General features: G+C 41.8%; 1 protein-coding gene across 19 annotated transcripts in view; it reads left to right on the plus strand.

Annotated features, from left to right (window-relative positions):
• TCF7L2 (transcription factor 7 like 2) overlaps nucleotides 1-3,029 on the plus strand; it is a 172,661-nt gene extending 169,632 nt beyond the window's left edge. For all 19 annotated transcript variants that reach the window (XM_085583701.1, XM_085583702.1, XM_031505276.3 and 16 more), the window contains one exon: nucleotides 736-3,029. In XM_085583701.1, the coding sequence (XP_085439827.1) occupies nucleotides 736-1,165 (430 nt within the window). In that variant the 3' untranslated portion in view covers nucleotides 1,166-3,029. The remainder of the gene's footprint in view (nucleotides 1-735) is intronic.
• The last annotated feature ends 18,110 nt before the right edge of the window (nucleotides 3,030-21,139 follow it).

Here is a 21,139-nt window from a genome sequence, read left to right on the forward strand (position 1 = left end):
CGATATAAAGCCACAACCTGCAGGCCATACAACCAGTTATTCTTGTTATTTTGGATCATACTCTGTTTTTCCTGTTCTTTTCCTGTTTTTTCTTCTGTTTGCTTTGTTTGTTCATTTTGGTTTTATTTCCCCTCTCTCTTGTTCTCTCTGTTATATATCCTTTCTGTCTGACTGACATTTCTGGATTTGGTGTGGTTCTTAACAGAGGAGAAAGCAATGAGCATTAGTTTGCAGCCGTTCTTGCCTCCCAAGAGCAGGGTCATCGTATGAGACCACAGGTGACACAGGTGTAGCTATAGCCCCATTGAGATGGACAGTGTTATGGGACATCTTGAGATACCATCAGCTATCCAGGGTTTTTACTTTAGGAGGATTAAATTACTTTTTAATATTTTTTTTTTCCATGGAGGAAAGTTTTTAGATTAGAACAGTGTGCTCCAAAACCCATTTATCTGGTTTTCTGATTATGAAAATAAGGAAAGGGGGCAGCCTGAAGAGGAAGGGGATGAAGAGACAATTCATTGGTGAAACCTTTCCAAATCTGTTAGCTGAGGGGAGGTTCCCGAGCGGGTTTGGTGCCGAGGACACCCTGCCAGACCCCCAGGATGGCACGTGGGGCCAGGATGCCACCCATGCAGAGCCCAGAGTAGCTGACTGATGGCTCTTTGCCGTAGATGACTGTCTCCATCAGCGTCTCTGCCCTTTATTCATGGATAACTCTCTCCCTGTTTCTAGGAGAAAAAAAAAGTGCGTTCGCTACATACAAGGTGAAGGCAGCTGCGTCAGCCCACCCTCTTCAGATGGAAGCTTACTAGACTCTCCTCCGTCCTCCCCCGCCATGCTCGCCTCCCCCTCCAGAGACTCGAAACCACAGACTGAACAAACGCAACCCCTCTCTCTCTCATTGAAGCCCGACCCGCTGGCGCACCTGGTGATGATGCCGCCGCCATCCTCGCTCGTGCTCGCTGAGAGCGCCGCGAGCAAGCCCGGCGCCCTGCCCGCCGCCAGCTGCCCCAACGGGGCCCTGGACCACCCGCCGGCCGCCCTCCCGCCGGCCGCCGCCGCATCCCTCGCACAGCCCTCGACGTCCTCCTTGCATTCCCACAGCTCGCTGCCGGGGACACAGCCCCAGCCGCTCTCCCTTGTAACGAAGTCCTTAGAATAGCTTTAGCCTCGTTAGCTCTTTCGGTTTCCTTTCGGGGGGATTGAATTCTGTTGGTATTTGTTTTTTTTTTTTTTTTCTTTTTTTCCTTTTCTTTATTTTTTGTTTCCTTCTTGTTGTCGTCCGCTGTTTGTCGTCGTTTATCGGTTTCATTTTTAATTTGTGCCATGTGGCTACATTAGTTGATGTTTATCGAGTTCATTGGTCAATATTTGACCCATTCTTATTTCAATTTCTCCTTTTTAAATATGTAGATGAGAAAAGCCTCATGATTCTGCCAAAATTTTTATCAACAGCTGTTTAAAGTCTTTGTAGCGTTTAAAAAATATATATATATACATAATTGTTATGTAGTTCCAATAGCTTAGTTTTAAAGACTGATTTTAAAAATTAAAAAAAAAAAAAGAAGCAATTTTGAAGCAGCCCTTGCCAGAGGCATTGGTTCTTTATTATTTGTATTAAATACGAGCTTGCGAACCAATCATTTTACATCTGGTTTTTAAACCTTTAAGGGCACAACGAATGCGGTGCCGCTACTACTTCTTTTTTTTTTCTTCCTTGTGTGAAACAACCTTTATTGTGATGTTACTTGTTATTGTTTAAATGTACAGAAACAAAGGGTTAAAAAAATGTGTTAATATACCTTGTTCCATGGTGTTGTTCTTTTTGGGGGAGGGGACGCTACTCAACAATTAAAAGTATCACAACGCTATTGGACCAGTAGTATTTATTGCTTTAGAAATTGCTTGTTGTATCTGTATGTTGTCCCTTTTTAAATGTTTTTTTCTTCTTTTATTTTTCCTTGAAACATTGTATAAAGGTTTTTTTTTCCTTTAGTGTAAGCATCTTATATATAACAACTCATTTGTACAAGGTTTTTAAGTTTATATATAAATGTGTATATATATATTTTTTCTGGGATTTTGTTTTTGATTTGTTTTTGTGATTTTTTTTTTTTTTTTTTTTTTTTTTTTTGCTATATAAAATACGGTTGCCACCAAATGGACATTCGCAGATGCATTTTTTCAAGGATCAATAGTGTAAAGAATAAAATTGCTTTAAAAGCCATTACACTCGAAAAGACTTGAAAATTTAGCAAGGGAATTTTTAGCAATGCTGTTTGAAAAATAGCAAGGTCCAAGTGTCTCCCGTTCAGAACTGCAGCTGAATCCCCTGCGACATTAGGACTGTAGGCTGTGTGCAAAATTTTTATGTGCCAAAATTCTCAGTGACTTTTAACTTTCTCCCGACAACTTTATTATTTTTTTTTAATGCTGTAATTTTTTTGTTCATCATGTTTTGCTGTGATGTTACATAGGTAGATATGTATGTAGTTTTAATGTCACCTATAACAGACGTGTTTGGTAGCAGATTGTCCGGAAAGCATTTAAAATGAAGAGGTATAAACCCTTAAGGGCCAAATTCTGTATATTAGATTATTCATAAAAGGAAAATCAGACTGCCACTTTTATGTACACTTACTACATACAGGTAGGTAGCAAACTTAAAACAAAAAAAAAAACCTAGGCATGTTGATGTTGCAAAAAACGCTGTATAAAGCTGAAAAATTGTTCATCTGTTCATTCAGTGCCATTGTAGTTGACATGAAGCGATTGTAAAACTGTCTCAGATTTTTCTCTGGTTTATTAAGATGCTAACTATAACATTTTTTGTGAATACTTTGAATGTTTCCTAACAGTTGTGATGTTACTGTTCCGTTTTATGCTCTTATTCCGATTTTCATTTTTAATGGTTTGGAAGCCATTTTTTGTAATGAATAAATGTTCATGCTGTACAGTATCTGTAGCATGCAGTTCTGGATTAATAAAAGCAACTTAGTATGTGCAGAGAATGACTTGTCAACTCATTTATGCGTTGACTGCATTTTATCCGGCTGGAAAGATTTGCAGGCCCACTGGAAAAATTCCTCAAGAAAAAAAGTGTGAAAACTGTGGCAAACTGCAGCCAGCTCTAGTTTTGAGAAATCCTGATTTGCATTTGCACTGGCCCCCTCTCCCTGCTCAGTGCACTTTCACATGAGTAGCAGTGGTTAAAGATCCTTTTTATTTAAAGCAAATGGCTCATGATTTGGCAGAAGACAGCATGTGAGCTAAGGGAATGTCCTTCCATGTGAAATGAGCCTGGCTGGTGGATGAAAGATCAGGGCTGGTGATACCTTTAATTTTAATGTATTTCTGTTTAACCTGGTGATCTCACAACATAGAACTGATGCACTATGAAGGTCACAGGAGAGCTCAGATAGCCCTAATTTGTAGAGTCCTCCTTCTGGCCTTAGGCTTTATCTCCTGGACACATTTGAGTCCAGTTTTGCATTATATTTGAGGGTTTCTTTAAGACAGTGAGCCCTTGCAGCACAGCCTGCTCTTGGTTCTGAGAGTCCAGCACCCATCTGACAGCAATGCCTGCAGATGCTGCAGGATGGAAGGGAATTGATATGCAAATAATCTTATTATGTTGTTGATTTGTTTGGTTGTTTTTTTTTTTTTTTAATAAGTGCAGATTTAAACTTCCTAATTTCCAGAATTCTATCTCAAGTGGATGTCACCATTGGCCCAGTCATCTTTGAAAATGTCAGCCATGGTAATTCCTACAGTGGCACTTGAGGAGAATGGTGTGTAAAGGTGTTGAAGCAGCTTTGTTCCCTGCCGTTGTGCAGGTGCTTTGCTCAGGTACTGCACTTCTCTTTGGTTGGTCTTGGCAGGCTCTACAGGAAGGGTGAGTGTTCTGCAGAGACCTGGGAACAGGCTGTTCTATTCTGGGATGGTGCTTGCCTTCCTGTGGGGTCCAATAAAACCTGCAAAAGTGTTCATTGGCTGCAGAAGGAATTTCCTTTGTGAGGGCATGGGAGGTGCTGAGTACTAAATAATGTGTAAGCAATATACAGTACTTTAAATTGCTAATATTTAATTATTACTTACAAGACAAGCCTTTTTTTTTTTTTTTCCAAACATGTTAGTAAAGGGCAATATACGTGTGTATTGTTTCTTATGTCCTATTAGAAGGATTAAGTCATGGTGAATTTTTTACCAAGCTCCATTTATCTCTCTTGAGCCAAGGCCTGATGGTGTTTTTGTTGTGGTCTGACATGATGCTGCCCTTGACCTCGGTGGAACATGTTCCCTCATCAGCCACAACAGGCACGTGGGCAGCATGGGTGGGAGAGGGCTCTGCAGTGGGGAAAAGGACATTGCTTCAAAGCCCTTGTGGAAGATGCCAAATTTTGCTGTTGTTGGTAGCCAGTAAATTGAATGCAATGCTCAAATTACTCTCCAGCTAGTTAAGGTTTCTAGGGAATTTTTTTACTTCTTTTTCCTAAGTGTTTTGACTCTTGCTAGAGCATGGCCATCCATCAGCCCGACACATGTGCTGCATCTCTGCTGGGGATAGCTGCTCTCTTCTAAAGTAAGGAATAGTGCTCCAGGGAGATCTTTGAATGCCATGATTCAGGGTAGACACCATCAAGGTATGATTAATATATTCAGGAAAATGTGTTCTTTGCTCTCTGCTTTACTAGGCAAACTTCGGAAAGCAGAGTCCTAAAACACCGTTCGTGTGCAAATTAGTTTTCCTTCTGTGTGTGTGGTGAGAGGCATGTGTTCCGAGGATACATTGAACAGGGCTTGTGAATGGTGGATAATCATGCTGGGAACTTACTTGCTGTGGAAAACAATTGTATATCCCTGGGAAAGCAACTGCTTGTGTTTCCTCCAGGGTGTGCCTTGGCTGCATCCCTTTGAGGGATTATGCCTTCAGATTTGCCTCCAAAATTCCCTTGTTTAGAGGAATTGAGCTGGGTCAAGGCTCCGGGGAGAAAATTGCCATTATTTATATGTATTCCCTTTGTGTCCAGGTACAGTGGAAGCGTGGTGGAAAGACAGCCCTGTCTATGCCATATAGGTGTAAAATAGTGTGTGAAACAGGCTGATCACCCCCAGATCCACACCAGGGAGAACAACCACTGGAGTGGGGTGGTGACAATGTGGCATGGTCTGTTCTCATCCAGGGCTGCCTAGAGACAGCACAGGGCCCTGCATGCAGTAGGTAATTCACTGTAGCTATTGCTTCCATCTGTTTTTATGGACTAAGGCAAGGAAGAAAGTCAATGTATTGCATGTTCGGGAGACATTTATTTTCCATTAGTTTTGTAAATCTCATTTTTCACTTAGTGTATGGAATTTTAAAAAGTTTAAGCAATTGCTGACTCAAAGCAGTGCCACATGGTTTTATGCTTTGCTTAAAAAATGGAGAGGCAGGAAAAAAAGTAATCTTTAGAGTCCTGTTCATTTAATTAGACTATAAAAAAGATGTGAAGAGAATGTACAGTAAAATGGTTGTATAGGTCTTTGCAATAATAATGAAAGTTAATAATATTAATATTAATGTTATTGTTGGCGTTGTTATTATTATTCCAATAACAATAACAATGAACAACAATGTGTGTGACACTGCTGCCCAGATATGTCTGGAATAAACACAGGAGCACCACCAAAGGCTGGATGGAGGTTTTGGATGGTGTTCTGAGAGAGGTGCTCCAGGTGAAAACTAAATTCAGTAGAGGACGAGATTGATCTCAAGTGCTCTTTGTTGGACAGGACGTCTAAAGCTTTTGAAGCCTTAAAACTCTGAATATTTGAATTTGTTCAGAGATTGTAGCAATTGCTATGTTATTAAAAAAAAAAAAAACAAAAAAAGGTAGACAGTTACTTTGGCATTCATCTTAAGATGTCCCTGGAAAACATCTTGAGATTTTTGAGACAGATCAGCTACAAGTGATTTTATTCCAAGCACCCATCATTGTCAATAATGTCACCAACCTGTTTTAAGGACCCTTTGACAACCATAGTCTTCCGATACCCGGACTGATTTTCTTCTGGGATCAATCAAAAATATTAACTCATGACTTTCATCTGTGTACTAGGAGCTGCTCTTTTTCTGAGGTTTTTTTCTGAGCATTTCTGAGGAAATGCTTTTAAATTTGGGGTGGGGGGATATTAATCTGGACCTCTAAGGGAGTGAAGAACATTAAGTCATGCTCTCTGTCCATCTGTTTGACCCTCTCCTGATAATTCTTGAATACTCTGGCATTTTGAACCAGATTTGACAGCGGCAGTCAAACTCTCAGAGATGATAAAGTCCCTCTGAGTTCCAGGGAAATCTCTGCCGGCACTGAGAGGAGAGGCTTTCCAGATCCACTGCTGAAGAAAAGGCAGGAAAAGCTCAGCTGTTATCCATTCTCTCTGGCAGCATCCAGATGGCCAATTATCACACGTCTCCTTCTGGACCAGCATCTGCTCTCCCCTGCCCAGCTGGCAGGCTGAGAAGATTAGGTAGGAGACATGGACAGCATTGGGATGTTGGAGGGAACAAGGGAACGAGTTAAGGGTATAGGGAAAAGTGGAAATACTGCAGCTGCAATATGTAATATTATGTAAGATTGCAGTGGGGAAGCAAGGGGAGGGAAAGGACAATGGAGAGATAGGAGACACATCTGCAGGACACCAGGCCCTGCTAATGCTCCTGCTCACAGAGCACAGCTGCTCTGGAAAAGTCACTGCTGAGGGGTTACCATATCCTTGTCTCGTTCCTTTGAGTTAGCAGCTGGTACCAGCTCCCCGATGGGAAGCACAGCCCCATTTAGGAGGTACCTGCTGGCAGGGGCTTGTGATGCTCTGGCCTGGACACCACCAGAACAGACACAGGGTGGGAAAGTCTCAAGGTGTTTCCACAGCTCTGTAGCATGGGGATGACTGAAGCTGAGTGTGCAAAGCAAGGAGGGTGGGGTTTTTTCCAAGAAAGAGAGAAAAAGGATTATTATGTTTTTTGCAAACAAGCCCATTTGTAGTAGCTGGTTCCCAGGCATTAGCAAGCACCCTGGTTTTAATCTCCATCCGAAATTGTCTCCTTTGCTCCCTTATTTTGTGTTCCCTTTTAAATATGCTGCTGGTGTATTTTTGGATCTAACTATATCTTTTTAATCTGTTCCACCCACCCCTCCTCAGCCCCCGCTGATTCCCTGCCTGCTCCTTCTTCAAACTTATATAATGGCACATTATACAAAATAGCTAAGCAGGTGGTATTTTTAAAGACAGTGAGTGAGCATTTTTTTGGCCTAAATTTGGAACGAAACAGATGGATTTTAAGACTCTGCTTTTTCTATGAATAGTAACCGTTGTTCTCTACTGCCTTAAACACCAGTTTCAAGACCACCTCCAGCAACCAATCAGCACAGTGTTATTTAATTATAACAAAATTCTTAGCTCTGTCTGCTGCTGCATGGGCAAGTGGGGGGCACTGGATCAACTTCTGGAGCCAGGCAGACTTGCCAACAATAATTTTCCTTTTCCCAGAGGGCCAAGGGGGCCTGGAGTGGGTTCCAAGTTCCTCCTAAACTGGCTGTTCAGTTTGGGCTCCCTGACAGAGTGCTTGAAAAGGGTTATAGAAAGGCAGATAAATGCACTTCTTGTTGCAAGCTTCCCTGACAAGCCAGGCCTCCAGAACAGTGATCTCATTCCTGCCTTATTATTGGTGGTGCCAGATTTTTTCCATTAACAGGTAATTGAGTCGAAACTAAAATAAGCAAAGTTTATTTTATCCAATGCGTTTTCTTGCTTGCTTGTGAAAGAAAAACACTTTAGAGAGGGGTTTGCTTTTAATGTTCATGGAAATGTATTTACATCTCACAGATTCCTCCCTGCTCTAGTATAATTAACCTGACTGGTCTTTTTGTTATTGTTGTTTTGATTTTTAAAGCAAAGATATTGGCGAGGCTTAATTCATTTTTCTAACGGTTTGCATTCCCTGGGAGCAACAGGGTTGAAGTCGCCCATTCTGTGCACAGCCACAAGTGCTCCTGAGTGTGCTTTCACACTGTGGGCACGGCTTCACCCATGGCCCCAGAGGGGAAGCAGGAGCAGGATTCCAACAGGATCATTCTGTGCGGCATTCCCAGGCTCACAACGAGCCCTCCCTTCCAGAGAGGCCACGGGGACACTGACAGGACCAACCAGTGTCTCCTCTCCTGACCGAGCAGGGACACAACGTGGCTGCCCACAAATTGCTCATGGTCTTGCTGAAGATCATTCTTTGTTTCTCACCCATGTGTTTATGGGGGCCAGGAGTCGGACTCGATGATCCTTGTGGGTCCCTTCCAACGCAGTGTATTCTGTGATTCTGTAATTCCTCAGCCAGCAGCTTCAGGCATCCCTGTGCTGCCACCAGACACCTCTCCCCTTCCTCACCTGCAGGACAGCCAGCCCCGCCCTGGGTGAAAGGCAGCAGGTTAACAGGAAACAGCAAGCAGTGCTGAAGAACAGAGAAATTACATATTTGTGGCTTTGCTGTTTCGTCTGCTTCCAGCTGTCCAGAGTCAGGCTCCGGCCTGCTTTGCCCTTGTGAGGGAGGCCGCGACCTCCAGCACCACGGGGACCTGGGCGCTTTGCGCGCTGCAGCCCTGTGGCAGCCACACCGCCCTGTGAACCCTCCTGAGCCTTGTGCAGGGCAGTGGAGGGATGGGAAGGGTCACTGGAGATGTGGGATGGGGACTGTGGCGTGTCCTGCTGCAGCACAGACCCCGCAGCCAGGACGGGCCGGTGGGTGGCTGCAGAAGTGCTGAGCATGGCAGCGCTGTCACCTGCCAAGCTCCCTCAGCCTCACTGCCCCCGGGCAATGACCCCCATTTGAACTTCAACACATCCTCTCTAAAGTAGTATTTAGAGGGGGTTTGGTTTGTGCTGCTTAACCACTCCATTTTTGGTGATTTTCTTGGAGGCTTTAACCTGCATTCACCTTTGATGCTGAGACTTGCCTGGCAATGAAGCTGTAGGAGAAATCAGGTGGGTGACAAGAGAGGTGAGGTCCTGCAGAGCCCTTGCCTGGCTGAGGTAAAAGGGTGCATGTGTATGAGGGAGTAAACCAGAAAATGCCTGTTAATGTCTGAAGTGAAACAAGATTCACAAAATGCATACCTATTGCAGTCTGGGATATGTATTAACCAAATCTTCTCCTGCCTCTAAAATGGTAAAATACATAAAGTCATGAGATACAGTGGCATACATCATATTATCTGCAAAAAGCATGTTCAGAACCTCCATGGCAGGATCAGAGTTGCAGGAGATGAAATTCCTTCTCCAGTCAGTTGCCCCAAAATATATATTTCTGACTGGATTTTCTCGGGTATTTCTTGTTGAATCAACAGTGTATCTTAGTTCCCTGTTTAATGCATGAATTTTGCTTTAGCAGTTGAGTGTCTGCTTTTATGAACTTTTCCTCCTTTGCATCATGAGGGACGACAAAGAACGTGTATTAGAGAAAAAACACTGAACAAAGTGGCTTCACCTCAAATGATTTAATTTTAAGAGATGATCTTTTTCTTTGCCCCACCTTCTTTAAGTTAATTAAAATTAATAGGCATCTTTCAGGTACAGGCAATACACAGGTTGGAAAGATTTGCCATCCACAAGTCTGGTCACTTGTTACAGCCTTCAGTTTAGCTAGAGAACACCTGCAGCATAGACAACAACAGTACAGACCCCTCTGAACTTTCTCCTTTCTTCAAGCTACTCTGACCTGGGTAAATGAACTGAGTGATGCAGCTGACTCTCTGCCTCCTTCTGCCTTCAGATCCTTTCTTCCATTCACATTTTGCACAGTGTTTGTCGCCTCAGGTTTCTTCCAAGGACCTCTTACAAGTTTTTCAATTGTCCTGCATTTCATGGGGGTGGAGTGGTAGCATCATCTCCACTTCACATGTTTGTAACCTGACTCAAAAGACCATTTATGTGTTGAGTTTCACAAATGTGGAATATTTGATATGGTTTTCATCAAAAGGGTCTGTTAGCAATGAATATATTGCTGAGACCAACTGCTTCAAGGCAGCTGTGTTCAGCAGCACGGTCTGGCCTAAGCAGAGCAGACCCAGTAATGTGGAAGAAACAAGGACTGGTTGTACAATATCAATTACTTTAATACCCCCATGGATTCAAGCCCTTTTACTTGGCTTGTGGCATCTTTGAACTTTGTACTGACTTACACCTCTTTTTACTAGGATTGAATATCCAAGATTTCCAATGACACCTTATGGTCTCAGGTGTCCCATTTTATGAGGGAAGCAAGAATTCATTTCAGGTCGACAGGAATCTGTGGAAAATGTCTCAGCTTCAACTCTAAAACCAAAGCCAAAACAATTGGTAGCTACTGCTGAAAAATGTACAGTGATCTTATTTTAATTTAATCCATGAGGCACATTTAAAACAGTTTTGGTACTGCAAAAAATAACAAATTTTTTGTGTGTGTTAGAGAAGACAACAGGGAGAGAAATATAAATAATTCTATATGTTACTTGTATTGCAATATTTTGTATAAGTCCTTTGGATTTGGTCCAATCTAAACCTCATATTTACCCTATCTTAAATATTTGGGGGGATTTTTTTTCCTCCTGACTATAGTTGTCTATTTTTAGTGGTGATGTTGTTCTGGCTAGTTTTCTTTACCCTAACAGAGGTGACTCCACAGCACATTTCTTTTGACAAAAACACACAAAACCAACACGGATCAGTTAACACAGATGACATCTTTAAACCTGAATACATTTTTTCACTATAAACGCCACCAGTCAACTTTCGTGTAGGTAGGTTTCCATTGTTAGTTGTCAAAGTCTTCTTGAGTGGATTTCCCACTGTGTCACTTTTGTGTGAGTCAAATCAAGATTATAGGTAACAGAGAAGAAAAAGAAAAAGAAGAGAAGGTTAGACCCTCATTTTAGAGTTTAAGAAAAATCTACCAGCAGGTTGCAGTTCGAGTTGGTAATATACATGAAAGGGGGAGTCCAAGCCGTGTCACAGGTATCACTATATTAGGCTTTCAGGAAAAAGCATACAAAACACATATTGTAGTGGTCACACACAGAGACATAAATTTAGGAACAGGATCTGCCTTAGCTTGAACATAGTCAGCTCTGATAATAAGGAACAATGGACCGAAGCTATTATGAAACGAAACCCAGGTGCCAGAATGGAGAGAGCTTTTAGTTGAGTTCTCCTGGAATAAAAAAGTCTAACTTTTTTTTCAGATATATGTTGTCCTAAATTTTTCTCTTCTCACTTTAGAAGACAGCTGATTTTATTTGGAGTTTGATTAATGAGATGTTCCATGCTGAAATTTCCTGAGTAACCTTTACATGAATTTTTTTATTTCATCTTTTCTGTCTTAAATAATTTTATTTTCATTGGGATTGAAGAAAATATGCTAAATTATGCCCTTTATCATATATACACAGTATCCAGGGTGGATTTCAGATAATTTGTAGTAGTTTAGGCAGTTTCTAGTCTTACATGATATCATACAATGTGCTGAGTTGGAAGGGACCCACAAGGATCATCAAAGTCCAGCTCCCAGGACCACCCCAAGGATCACCCCACGTGCCTGAGAGTATTGTTCTAGTACTTCTTGAACTCTGAAAGGGCTGCTGCTGTGACCACTGCCCTAGGAAGCCTGTTCCAGCGCCCAAACACTCTCTGTGTGAAGATCCTTTTGCCAATATCCAACCTAAGCCTCCCCTGATACAGCTTCAGGCCATTCCCTTGGGTCCTGTCACTGGTCACCACAGAGCACAGATTGGTACATGCCCCTCCTCTCCCTCTCCAGATGAAGAAACCAAGTGCCCTCAGCCATACCTCCTGCATCTTTCCCTCCAGACCCTTCAATATCCTCATAGCCCCTCTTTGGATGCTTTCTAATAGCTTTATATCTTTCTTATATTGCAGTGCCATGGCTGGTGAAAAAATAGCTTCTAGAAGTGTGATATTCATTAATTCATGAGAAGCATGAGAAGCTTCATTTATGTCAAAGAGCATTTGTTTGACACTTTCTTCTGACCTGTGTGGGAGGTCAACAGGCTGCTGAGATGTGTCTTAGAAAGCTGCAGGACTGGCAGAGCAGAAACCTCCAGTGGAATCTGAAGACTCACACATATAAGACAGACAAAGGCAAAGTCCAGGTTGTCTGAGGTACCCAATGTTGTCACATCTCCTGCTGTGGAATTTGAAGGTAAGTTTGACTTTCCTCTCATTCTAGGTTTGAGAGATACATGCATGTGTCTTTGGTCATACTGAAGGCCTTTTTGCTAAGGTTATTACCTTACATGACATCTGACGAATAAACCAGTTTAAGATGAGATTTTTTTTTTTTTTTACTTTTGTCTTAGCCAGAGACCAAGAACTTCTAATGAAAACCAGAGCTTCATGTCCTCTTTAAGCAAGGTGTGTTCATACCTGCACTTCACAGGGTTTTGTCTAGGAGCCTGAGCATTATGGGAAACCACCTCAGGGATTCAGTATTGTTCTTTTGACTTGAGGAAGCAGTCAGTATATCTGACTACTGAGATAAACAAGGCTGAGCTAGACTTATTTTAGGTCAAACAAGGCTTCTCTCCCCTGCAGAATCCATGGCAATTAGTATATTTGCATTAGTTTTAGTCAGCAAAAGGTTAATAGTAGTAAGCAGGAATATTTTGGCCTATTGTGCAGAACATACAAATATTCAAGGGTGTTTGTACTGAGGTTTTTGGCTGGACCTCTATAAAGATACAAGCAAGAAGCCAAACATATGTTCTGGCATTCTAGGCTTTGATTCTTAATCATGTTCTTTGCTTGCATTCAGAGGTTTGCTTTGGGACCATCTCCAGTGTGAGAAAATATGACAGAGAAATCAAACACAGAGGTTATGCATAGCAGTGTGGTGTTCCTACGTGAAAGGGAGCTTTTGTAAGCACTAACATTATTCTTCTTTTGACAGCAGCCTCACATTTTCCCTTGGTTTATCTTAACTGGGAATAACCCCTAAGACAGGATATCTCTGGACACTTCAGAGAAGAGCTTTTTGAAGGCAAAGGAAATATTGTTACAGGGATGAGCCTCACATCTCTTCGGCAGTTAACGATTCTATAAATGTCACTGCCTGGTGCAGTGTGTGTGTCCATGGCTGGTCTCAAGTGTAGCTGTGGTGCCTGGCTTGTGGCACAGGAATCTCTCTTCCTCCAGGACCATGTTCCCTAGCCTTGCTAATACTTGGCTCCCAGAAACAGGCTAAACCAGCTCAGACAGGCCATGTAGAAAGCACTGGCTGGGCACATAGACCAGGTAATATGTCACAGCATGGAAAAATCCAGCTGTGACAAAGAATGAAATATGAAAACTTCCCAGAAATATAAAAATGTGGAAATTAAGGTTTTGCAATGGTTTTGGATTTGCTTTAACCTGATATTATGCTCTTCCATTCCTAAGGAATTTCTCAGGAATGGCTTCCATTTTTTTTCAAGGCATCACCCTTTTACCCATTCTGGTTACCAGGAAAGAATGCTTACTTGTGAGCTGGACTTTCTTTTTTTTACTCTTTTCTATCCAGAAATGTTCCTCCTCCTTAGTTTTTAATTTTCTGCTTAATTATTTTTAAATACCCAAATTAAAATCAATCAGTATACAAAGAAATGTAAAAATTAACTGAAACCCATTGTCCAATTCTAAAATACATTTCATCTCATTTGTAACTTTTTGCACTTTTTTGCACAAGGGAATGCACTTCACTGGATAGATCTCATATCTGATATATCTGCAGAGGAAAAGCCATTAATGGAAATATCTCAGTAACCTGAGGTCAAGCTGTAATTTCCTGAGAAAACAGAAACTCAGTTTCTTTTCTTCCAATCAGTCTTGTCATCTCTTCTTCTTCACATGTGCAACTTCATTTTCCAATGCACATTTCTGTCTTATGACTACTTGAGGCACGTGGCAGGTGTGAAAAGCTGATCTATCAGCTGTTGAAGCCAATGGATTTTGATCACAGCTTGCTTTACATTGGAATCTAAATTGCTCTTTCTGCAGAAAATGTCGCGAAATATTGGTAAGAGGAAAATGCAACTGAATTCAGGTAACACTCTACACAAACTGAGAACACTGAGAGCAAAAGAGCAGCAGCAGGAATAACACCATCCACGGGCCAAACTGCAAGATAATTAAACCAGAAATAGCATAGGTCAAGAAAGAGGCCAATTAATTCCATCAGAAGGATGTCATCTAGCAGTTCAAGACAAGGAGACAGTGTATGAAGTGGAGATGAATGTGGCAGTCCTCCAATCTATCAAAATCTTCTTTTATTAAAGATGCTTATTAGTATCTTATATTTCAAATTAAATATTTATAGTTCTGTTAATAGAATATGGAAAGGAGGCCTGTTCCAGGGATTCATCTGTATAAGGAGATGTCCACTGACATAAATTAGATCAGTGAAGCTTGGGATATTCATGTTTGCAGTCCCATCATCATTTTTATTTTGGGGCTGCATGTTAGGGTGGCAACTGAACTACCCGTAGGCACATTGCTCTCCTCCCCGTGCATGTGTGCATCTCTTACTTTCCTGCAGTTTTCTTTCCTGCATCAACTGTTTTGGACTTCAACAATTCTCTTAAGGGATCTGTGTTTTAGCCTCCATGGCTGGCAGGCCAGTGCTGTAATTCCCATTCTCCCACACGGAGACTCCTGCAGCTTTTAAAGGACATGCAGAGAAGCGGTGCCAGCTTTGTGAATATATAGCCCCACCATTCTTATTAGATTCCATGAAAGATGAGAATAGGCCCTTTGATGCTTTCAGTGAGTGGTGAAGCCTTTAGCAATGTTGTGAAAGGTCGTTAGAGAAGAGCTGGGGGGGACAGATTCAACTGGTACTCATGGGAGTGGTCCTTGGGATGTGGAACTAGTCTGGGAGAAAATGTGAAAACAGAAGTGATTTATATTGAAATGAGGGTTATGAAGACAGCAATGACCACTGAAACATACACAACAATAACTCAGAACAACCTCTCTGGCACACTCTGCTGTGCCATCTTTTTAACCCTGGAGGAGGTGACTGGGAAGAGAGATTTAGAGCAGATCTGTGGGACTAATATGAGTGAACGGATCTGACTTCTATCTAGGTGCTCCTGGGTTCTCATCAGCCCCTTTCAAGGTGTGAGGGAAACCATCTCGGTCCTCTGTGATCTGCTCCCTGGGATACAGATAGCAGGACAAAGCAGTCATTCTCTTTTTCTCCCATGGTAAGTGGTCTCTGCCCTTTTGATATTAAATATATGGGGTCTTTCCAGAAGGGTAGTGTGAAATGTCAAAGAGATAATGTATTTAAGCATTCATCTAGTTTGCAACCATTTTATGCCCACCACACAAAGACATAGAAGGCTTCTCACTCATTTCTCTGCACTCATCATGCTGCCATTGTGGGACCAGAAGATAATGAGATGAATAGGAAGCATTTCCTCAGCATGAGCGATGTAGGAACATCATTATTAATGTTCGTACAAAATATCCCATCTCTACATGATGTCTACATATCTGAGATACAGCCCTCTGCCAGATATAAAAAACCATGCCCATCCAACAGTGATCTGTTACTTAATGGAAAGTCTGCTCAAATTTCAGTTTAAATTGCATTTATTATTTATGTCTCAAGTACAGAGAATACTGAATATGTCTTCCCCTTATAGTGTTAGGGGATTAGTAGTTTCCATTTAAACAGACAGATATTGGCCCAGAAGGATGTTGAACATGTCCATATTCAATATTTAAAAATTGCAAAAACCCTTTGAAATCAGTGCAAAGAAATTATAACGAAGTAGCCTTTTCTGTACATACTGAGGTGGTAATTTTCATGCGGTTGGGGTGAGCACCTGCAGCTCTGCTCCCAGTCACCAGTGCTTTTCCCTCTGGCTCCTGGTGGGTTAAGTGAGTGCTCCTCCTGGGTGAGTGTGCCAGCCTGAGGGCAGAAGCTGTAGGGATGGGGTTCAAAGGGATATACAGGGCTGGACAGACACATGGTGGTGTTGGAGGTGATGCACACAAAGATGGTCACAGTGGCATCACCTGCAAGTAAACCTTACACTAGATAACAATATTCTGATTTTGGTAATATTTTTCTCTTTGTGGCTTGCCTGCTAGCAGGGATAGTTTTCAAACATGGAATTGAGGTGACACTTTTTTAATTTCTGACTTTTGTGACCTGTGATTTGATCACAAACGACTCACTGCACATGCTCAGCAACCCATGTGTAACATCTCTTGTCCTTCCTTGCTTGGGTGGGTCGCCCATTGCACTCCAGATCTCACTGGCACAGTGACTCCAGATGTTTGAATAATTCATCACCAAGACACCTGGGCCTAGCTGACAAACTTTTGTATTTCAGGTTGTTTTCCTAAACCCTTGGAACAATGCAGTTTGTCTTCTCACACTAATTCATTCATATTCGTATTTTCATAGTAGACATTTTGAATGCTTTAGTTAAAGCTGTACCCAGAAGTACACATGGAAGCAGATGGGAGAAAGAGCTTGGAATTTTCATGATATTTTACGGGTTGGACAACAACCACAACCTGATCCAACAAATTTTCTTGTTCTCAAACATTTTATTGTCAATACACTCCTCAGGAATGTACTCAAGAGTTGTTCGGGGACATGGAAAAATATTTACCTCAGCCTTCCACAATTTATTACTTATTGTTTGAAAAAGTTGCCTCTTTTCTGCGCCAACATTTATCATCTTGGGAACACACTGGAATATAGCAGTGATATTAAACAATAATGTGCTCTTTGCTGGGATAAAATAATATTGCTGAGCCACTGCAGAGGAAGCCAAAAACCACATGTGAAATAGTTCTTTTGGAAGGGCAAAAAGTCTCAACGTTTGTTAGCAAATAACTTAGCTAGTGGTGTAGACATCAAATGGCTTCGGCAGCACTTGCAAAGCTATTCTGAATATGCATTTTCCCGGGAGTACTGGGGCACAAAGCCACTGTAATGAAGGTTAGAAATGTAAGAATACTGCACCAGTAAAATATAATAATATAAAAAAACCTCCAAAACCAACAACTTGCAGAAGATTTAGGGGAAGAAATTATAGACTGTGAGTCTTTCAGCAATCCATATTAATTTAATTTTTATTTGCATGGCCCTAAATGAGACACTGCCTTAGTGTCTGGGTGGAGGTGGCTGTTCAAACTTCTTTTTTCCACATTCACCCTGGCTGGAGAGGGAGAGATTGCCATTCCTCTCCTCCAGTTGTTCATCTGCTTTGTTAGCTGAACATTTCTTTCAAAGACATAAATTTTCTTCCCCGTAACCCCTAAAGTAGTCTAATATTTTCTCTTGTGCAGTGTGTTATATGTGGTAAAGGTTTCCCATACAAAAAAAGCACAGCTGCAAATGCAGCATTCTTTAAATATTTCCCTAAAATGCCTCTTTGCTGAGTTGCTGATGGAATGCTTGGTGAGAGCTACATAGCCCTGTGTGTTTAGTAAAATTCATGTCTTTGAGGACTTCCTCACTGTCTAATTGTGCCTCCCTATAAGCTCCTGTAGGATACCCAGTAATTGTAGGGGAGAAGAGACCATCTGCAGTGTAGTGTCTCAATGCAGCCTGCTACAGAAATTCCTTAAATCTTCCTCCATAATCCATATATCATAGAGTCTTAGATTAATTTAGGTTGGAAAAGACCTCTAAGATCATCAACTCCAACTGTTAACCCAGCACTTCCATGTCCACAACAAATGCGTGTCCCCAAGTGCCACGTCTACAGATCTTTTAAATGATACCTCCAGGGATGGTGGCTCCACCACTTCCCTGGGCAGCCTGTTCCACAGATTGGCAGCCTGGACATAGCAAGGACATTTTTCCTAATATCCAATCTAAATCTCCACTGGTGTGTCTTGAGGCTATTTCCTCTTATCCTGTCGCTTGTTACCTGGGAGAAGGGACTGACCCCCACCTCAATACAACCTTTTTGCAAGTGGTTGTAGGGAGTGAAAAGGTCATCCCTGAGCCTCCTTTTCTTCAGATGCGCCCTCAGATGTTCCCCCTCAGACTTGTGTCCAGATTCCTCACCAGCTCCATTGCCCTTCTTTGGGCTTTTTTAGATCAATGCAATACAATAATTCATACAGGATGTGCCTTGAATCACCCCTCTCTTCTCAGTGGGGTTCAGCCCACCCAGCTGGGTGCCAGGAGCTCTGTGCCTATCCTCAACTGAACCTGCACCTCCCTAAAGGGCCATCCCTGGCTGGAGCCTCTGTGGGTCTCTCTGTGCTGCCCCAGGATCACAGGGTTGTGCAGTGACCTCAGCATGGAAGGGGCTGGGGTTTTCCTGGGAGTTAGTGGAGTGCAATTGCCGCATTTCAGCCAAAGGTTCTGAGTTGTGCACCTATTTTGGCACTGTACAGGTATGTTATCTACCCTTCTAAAGACTCACCTGTCCTGTGGGTGTCTCTGCATGCACCAAAGAACAAATACAAACTTTTATTCCCTTTTAATGTTTGCAAAGGGGTAAGAGGGGAGAAAGTATCAGTGCTATGCCTGGAGGGAGAAGAAACAGCATTAGAAGGGATGGGTAAGCTGAAAGAGACAGAGCAGTCCTCAAAAAAAGTATTAATAACTACTAATAAAGACACATTTGAATACTGATTTTAGGTTGTGATGGATCCAAAGAGCCCTGCATGCACTGGAATTGTCCTGGCCCACCTCTGAAGTGCTCCCACCTGAAGGGAAGGGTGCCCCAGTTTCTTAAAAGTTCGCTCTGGACTCGACACAAGGTGTGAAACAAATCTTTGAACCCTGGGTGCTTTGCCCAACTCCTGTTCCTTTATTAGAAGCCCAGAAGCCAGCATGGAATAAGCAGAGTAACAGTACAGCGCGGCACATTTTTATAGCAAGGCCAAATCTTTATTATGCTTCTTGGCCCAGTTTAGTGGAGAACACTGCTGGGCCTGATTTCAGTTTTGATATCATACACCGAGGCTGCAGACCCTTAAGAGTACAAGCTGGAGAAAAGAACATAGAAAATGTTAGGAATGAGAAAAGGCCATTCAACACATTGATGCTTGTCTCTTGTAATACAGCGTTTCCCCCAGGATAGCATCTAATTGCTTCTTGAACGAGCCCACTGTCTTTGCCTCAACAACCTTGCCCAGTAGGCCATTCCAAACATTTATTATTCTTTGAGTGACAAAGCACTTCCTTATGTCTCCTCTGAATTTGTTTTTTGAACTTCCATTTATGCCCCCGATCCTGTCATCTGTGCTGTATCAAAAGTAGTAACATGCATTGATATTATCCATTCAGCTAAGATTTTTGTATACTTCTGTTAGACCCCCCTTAAATGTCTTTTTTTTTTTTTTAAGTTGAATAGATTGAGGGTTTTTTTCACCTTTCAGTAACTTCTACAATTTTATCCTGGAACCAAGTTGAGCAAAAATATTTGTTAAAGCCTGACTTACATTAGATCACACTGAATGGATGTATAAAGTCTACTGTAGGAACACATTTCAGTAATTATTTTCTCCCACTCTTTTGGAAACTAAACTATAATTTAGTTTTCCTGATGCTTGCATCTGGTTATTTTGGCAAAAGTTATCTAGGAAGATGTGAAGAATATAAACTTGGTATGAAATTTGAAAAAATCTGGTCTTTAATTTTTTTCATTTATACTATGGGCTTCCTCCCCACTTGTCTTTCTCCAAGTAGTGGTTTGGGTTTTTTAAGAGAATTACTTATCATATGGGATTTTCCATGTGATAGTGCTTTGCAGAATCTGTATGAAGAAATGTCAGAATACATCTGTGATCTCCCCAAAAGCCACTGAACCAAGCAGTTGCAGGTTCAGCCCTCATTCACTTCCACAGCCAAGGTGAATAGTTCATTACCTTTTTGGATGACATTCCAGGGCATGTGTTATGCAGGAGGCCAGAACTGATGATCTAATGGTCCCTCCTGGCCTTAAAAAATATCTACAAATAATGATTATAGATGAAATATATATGTCCCGCACAAAGTAAAAACCAGCAGGCTTTGGGTGGGAATAAGAAATTAAGGAAAAGAATTTTGCCTTAGCCCGTTCCCAGAGGCTGGACAAACAGCATTATCCTGATGGCAGCTGTGGCTACTTACTCATTGTCTCTTAATTTTTTTCATCATATTAACAATGTGGGGTTTGGTTTCTAGGCCATCTGTAAATCTTCTAGTTTTCTCTGAATTCCTTCCCGATGCATTTCTAGGAATGTGAGGTCTGAGCAAGATCTGTGGGTTGTCCCTGCAGCGCTGGGCTGAGCTGGGATTATTTCCTCACGGGTTCTCCACAGAAGTAAATGCTTTCCAACAGCATCACTGAGTTGAGGATCAGGTAAATTAGTATTGGCACTAATTATCTTAGACAAAGGACTAGCATAGTCTGGAGGTGAGTTTGGTCTCATCCTGTGTGTTTTCTCTGCAGGTTTGCCCTATGGGATCCAGACACACTGCTGCTGGACTGTCACAGATCAGGGAGTCATTCTTCTTTCCCCTGGTTGGGACTCTGGCTGTCAGTCAGCTCTGCACCAGCACTGTGTAGGACTATGCTGGATCATCTCTGGGTAATGAGCAAGTCAGCCCCATAGGTCTCAGGAAATTATTTTTGCTATTATGCTACCAGGGAGAAAAAACTGATGTATGAGACTGTAATTATTGAGATCATGCTTCAGTTCTTCTCTGAAAAATCTGAACAATGTTTGCTTTGCTCCAGGCCCTGGGAATCTCCCATGATTTGTCAAAAAATAATTGTTGGTGGTACAGTAAATTTGTTGTTCAATTCCCTAAGTGTTCTGGGCTTTATGCATTGTGGAAAACGGATTTGTTTATATTCATATTTTCTCTATATTCCCTTACCCATTCTTTGTCATTATCTTTATTTCTACAGGTTTATTTCTCTCCAGTGTTTTCTAGTTGTTCAAACTTTGTGTTTGTATATTTATTTAAAGGCAGATTTCAAAAGATTTCAGTCTCTCAGTTTACTGAAGGATTCAGCTTCTTGCTAGTACTTCATCTCCCCTGGTATTTTTGCGAGCACTCTTGTTCTCCTTACCCGTCTATCTAGCACTAACCTCTTTGGTCTCT

The sequence above is a fragment of the Lonchura striata genome, chromosome 6, assembly GCF_050655825.1.
Source record: "Lonchura striata isolate lonStrDom1 chromosome 6, ASM5065582v1, whole genome shotgun sequence".
Classification (NCBI taxonomy): domain Eukaryota; kingdom Metazoa; phylum Chordata; class Aves; order Passeriformes; family Estrildidae; genus Lonchura; species Lonchura striata.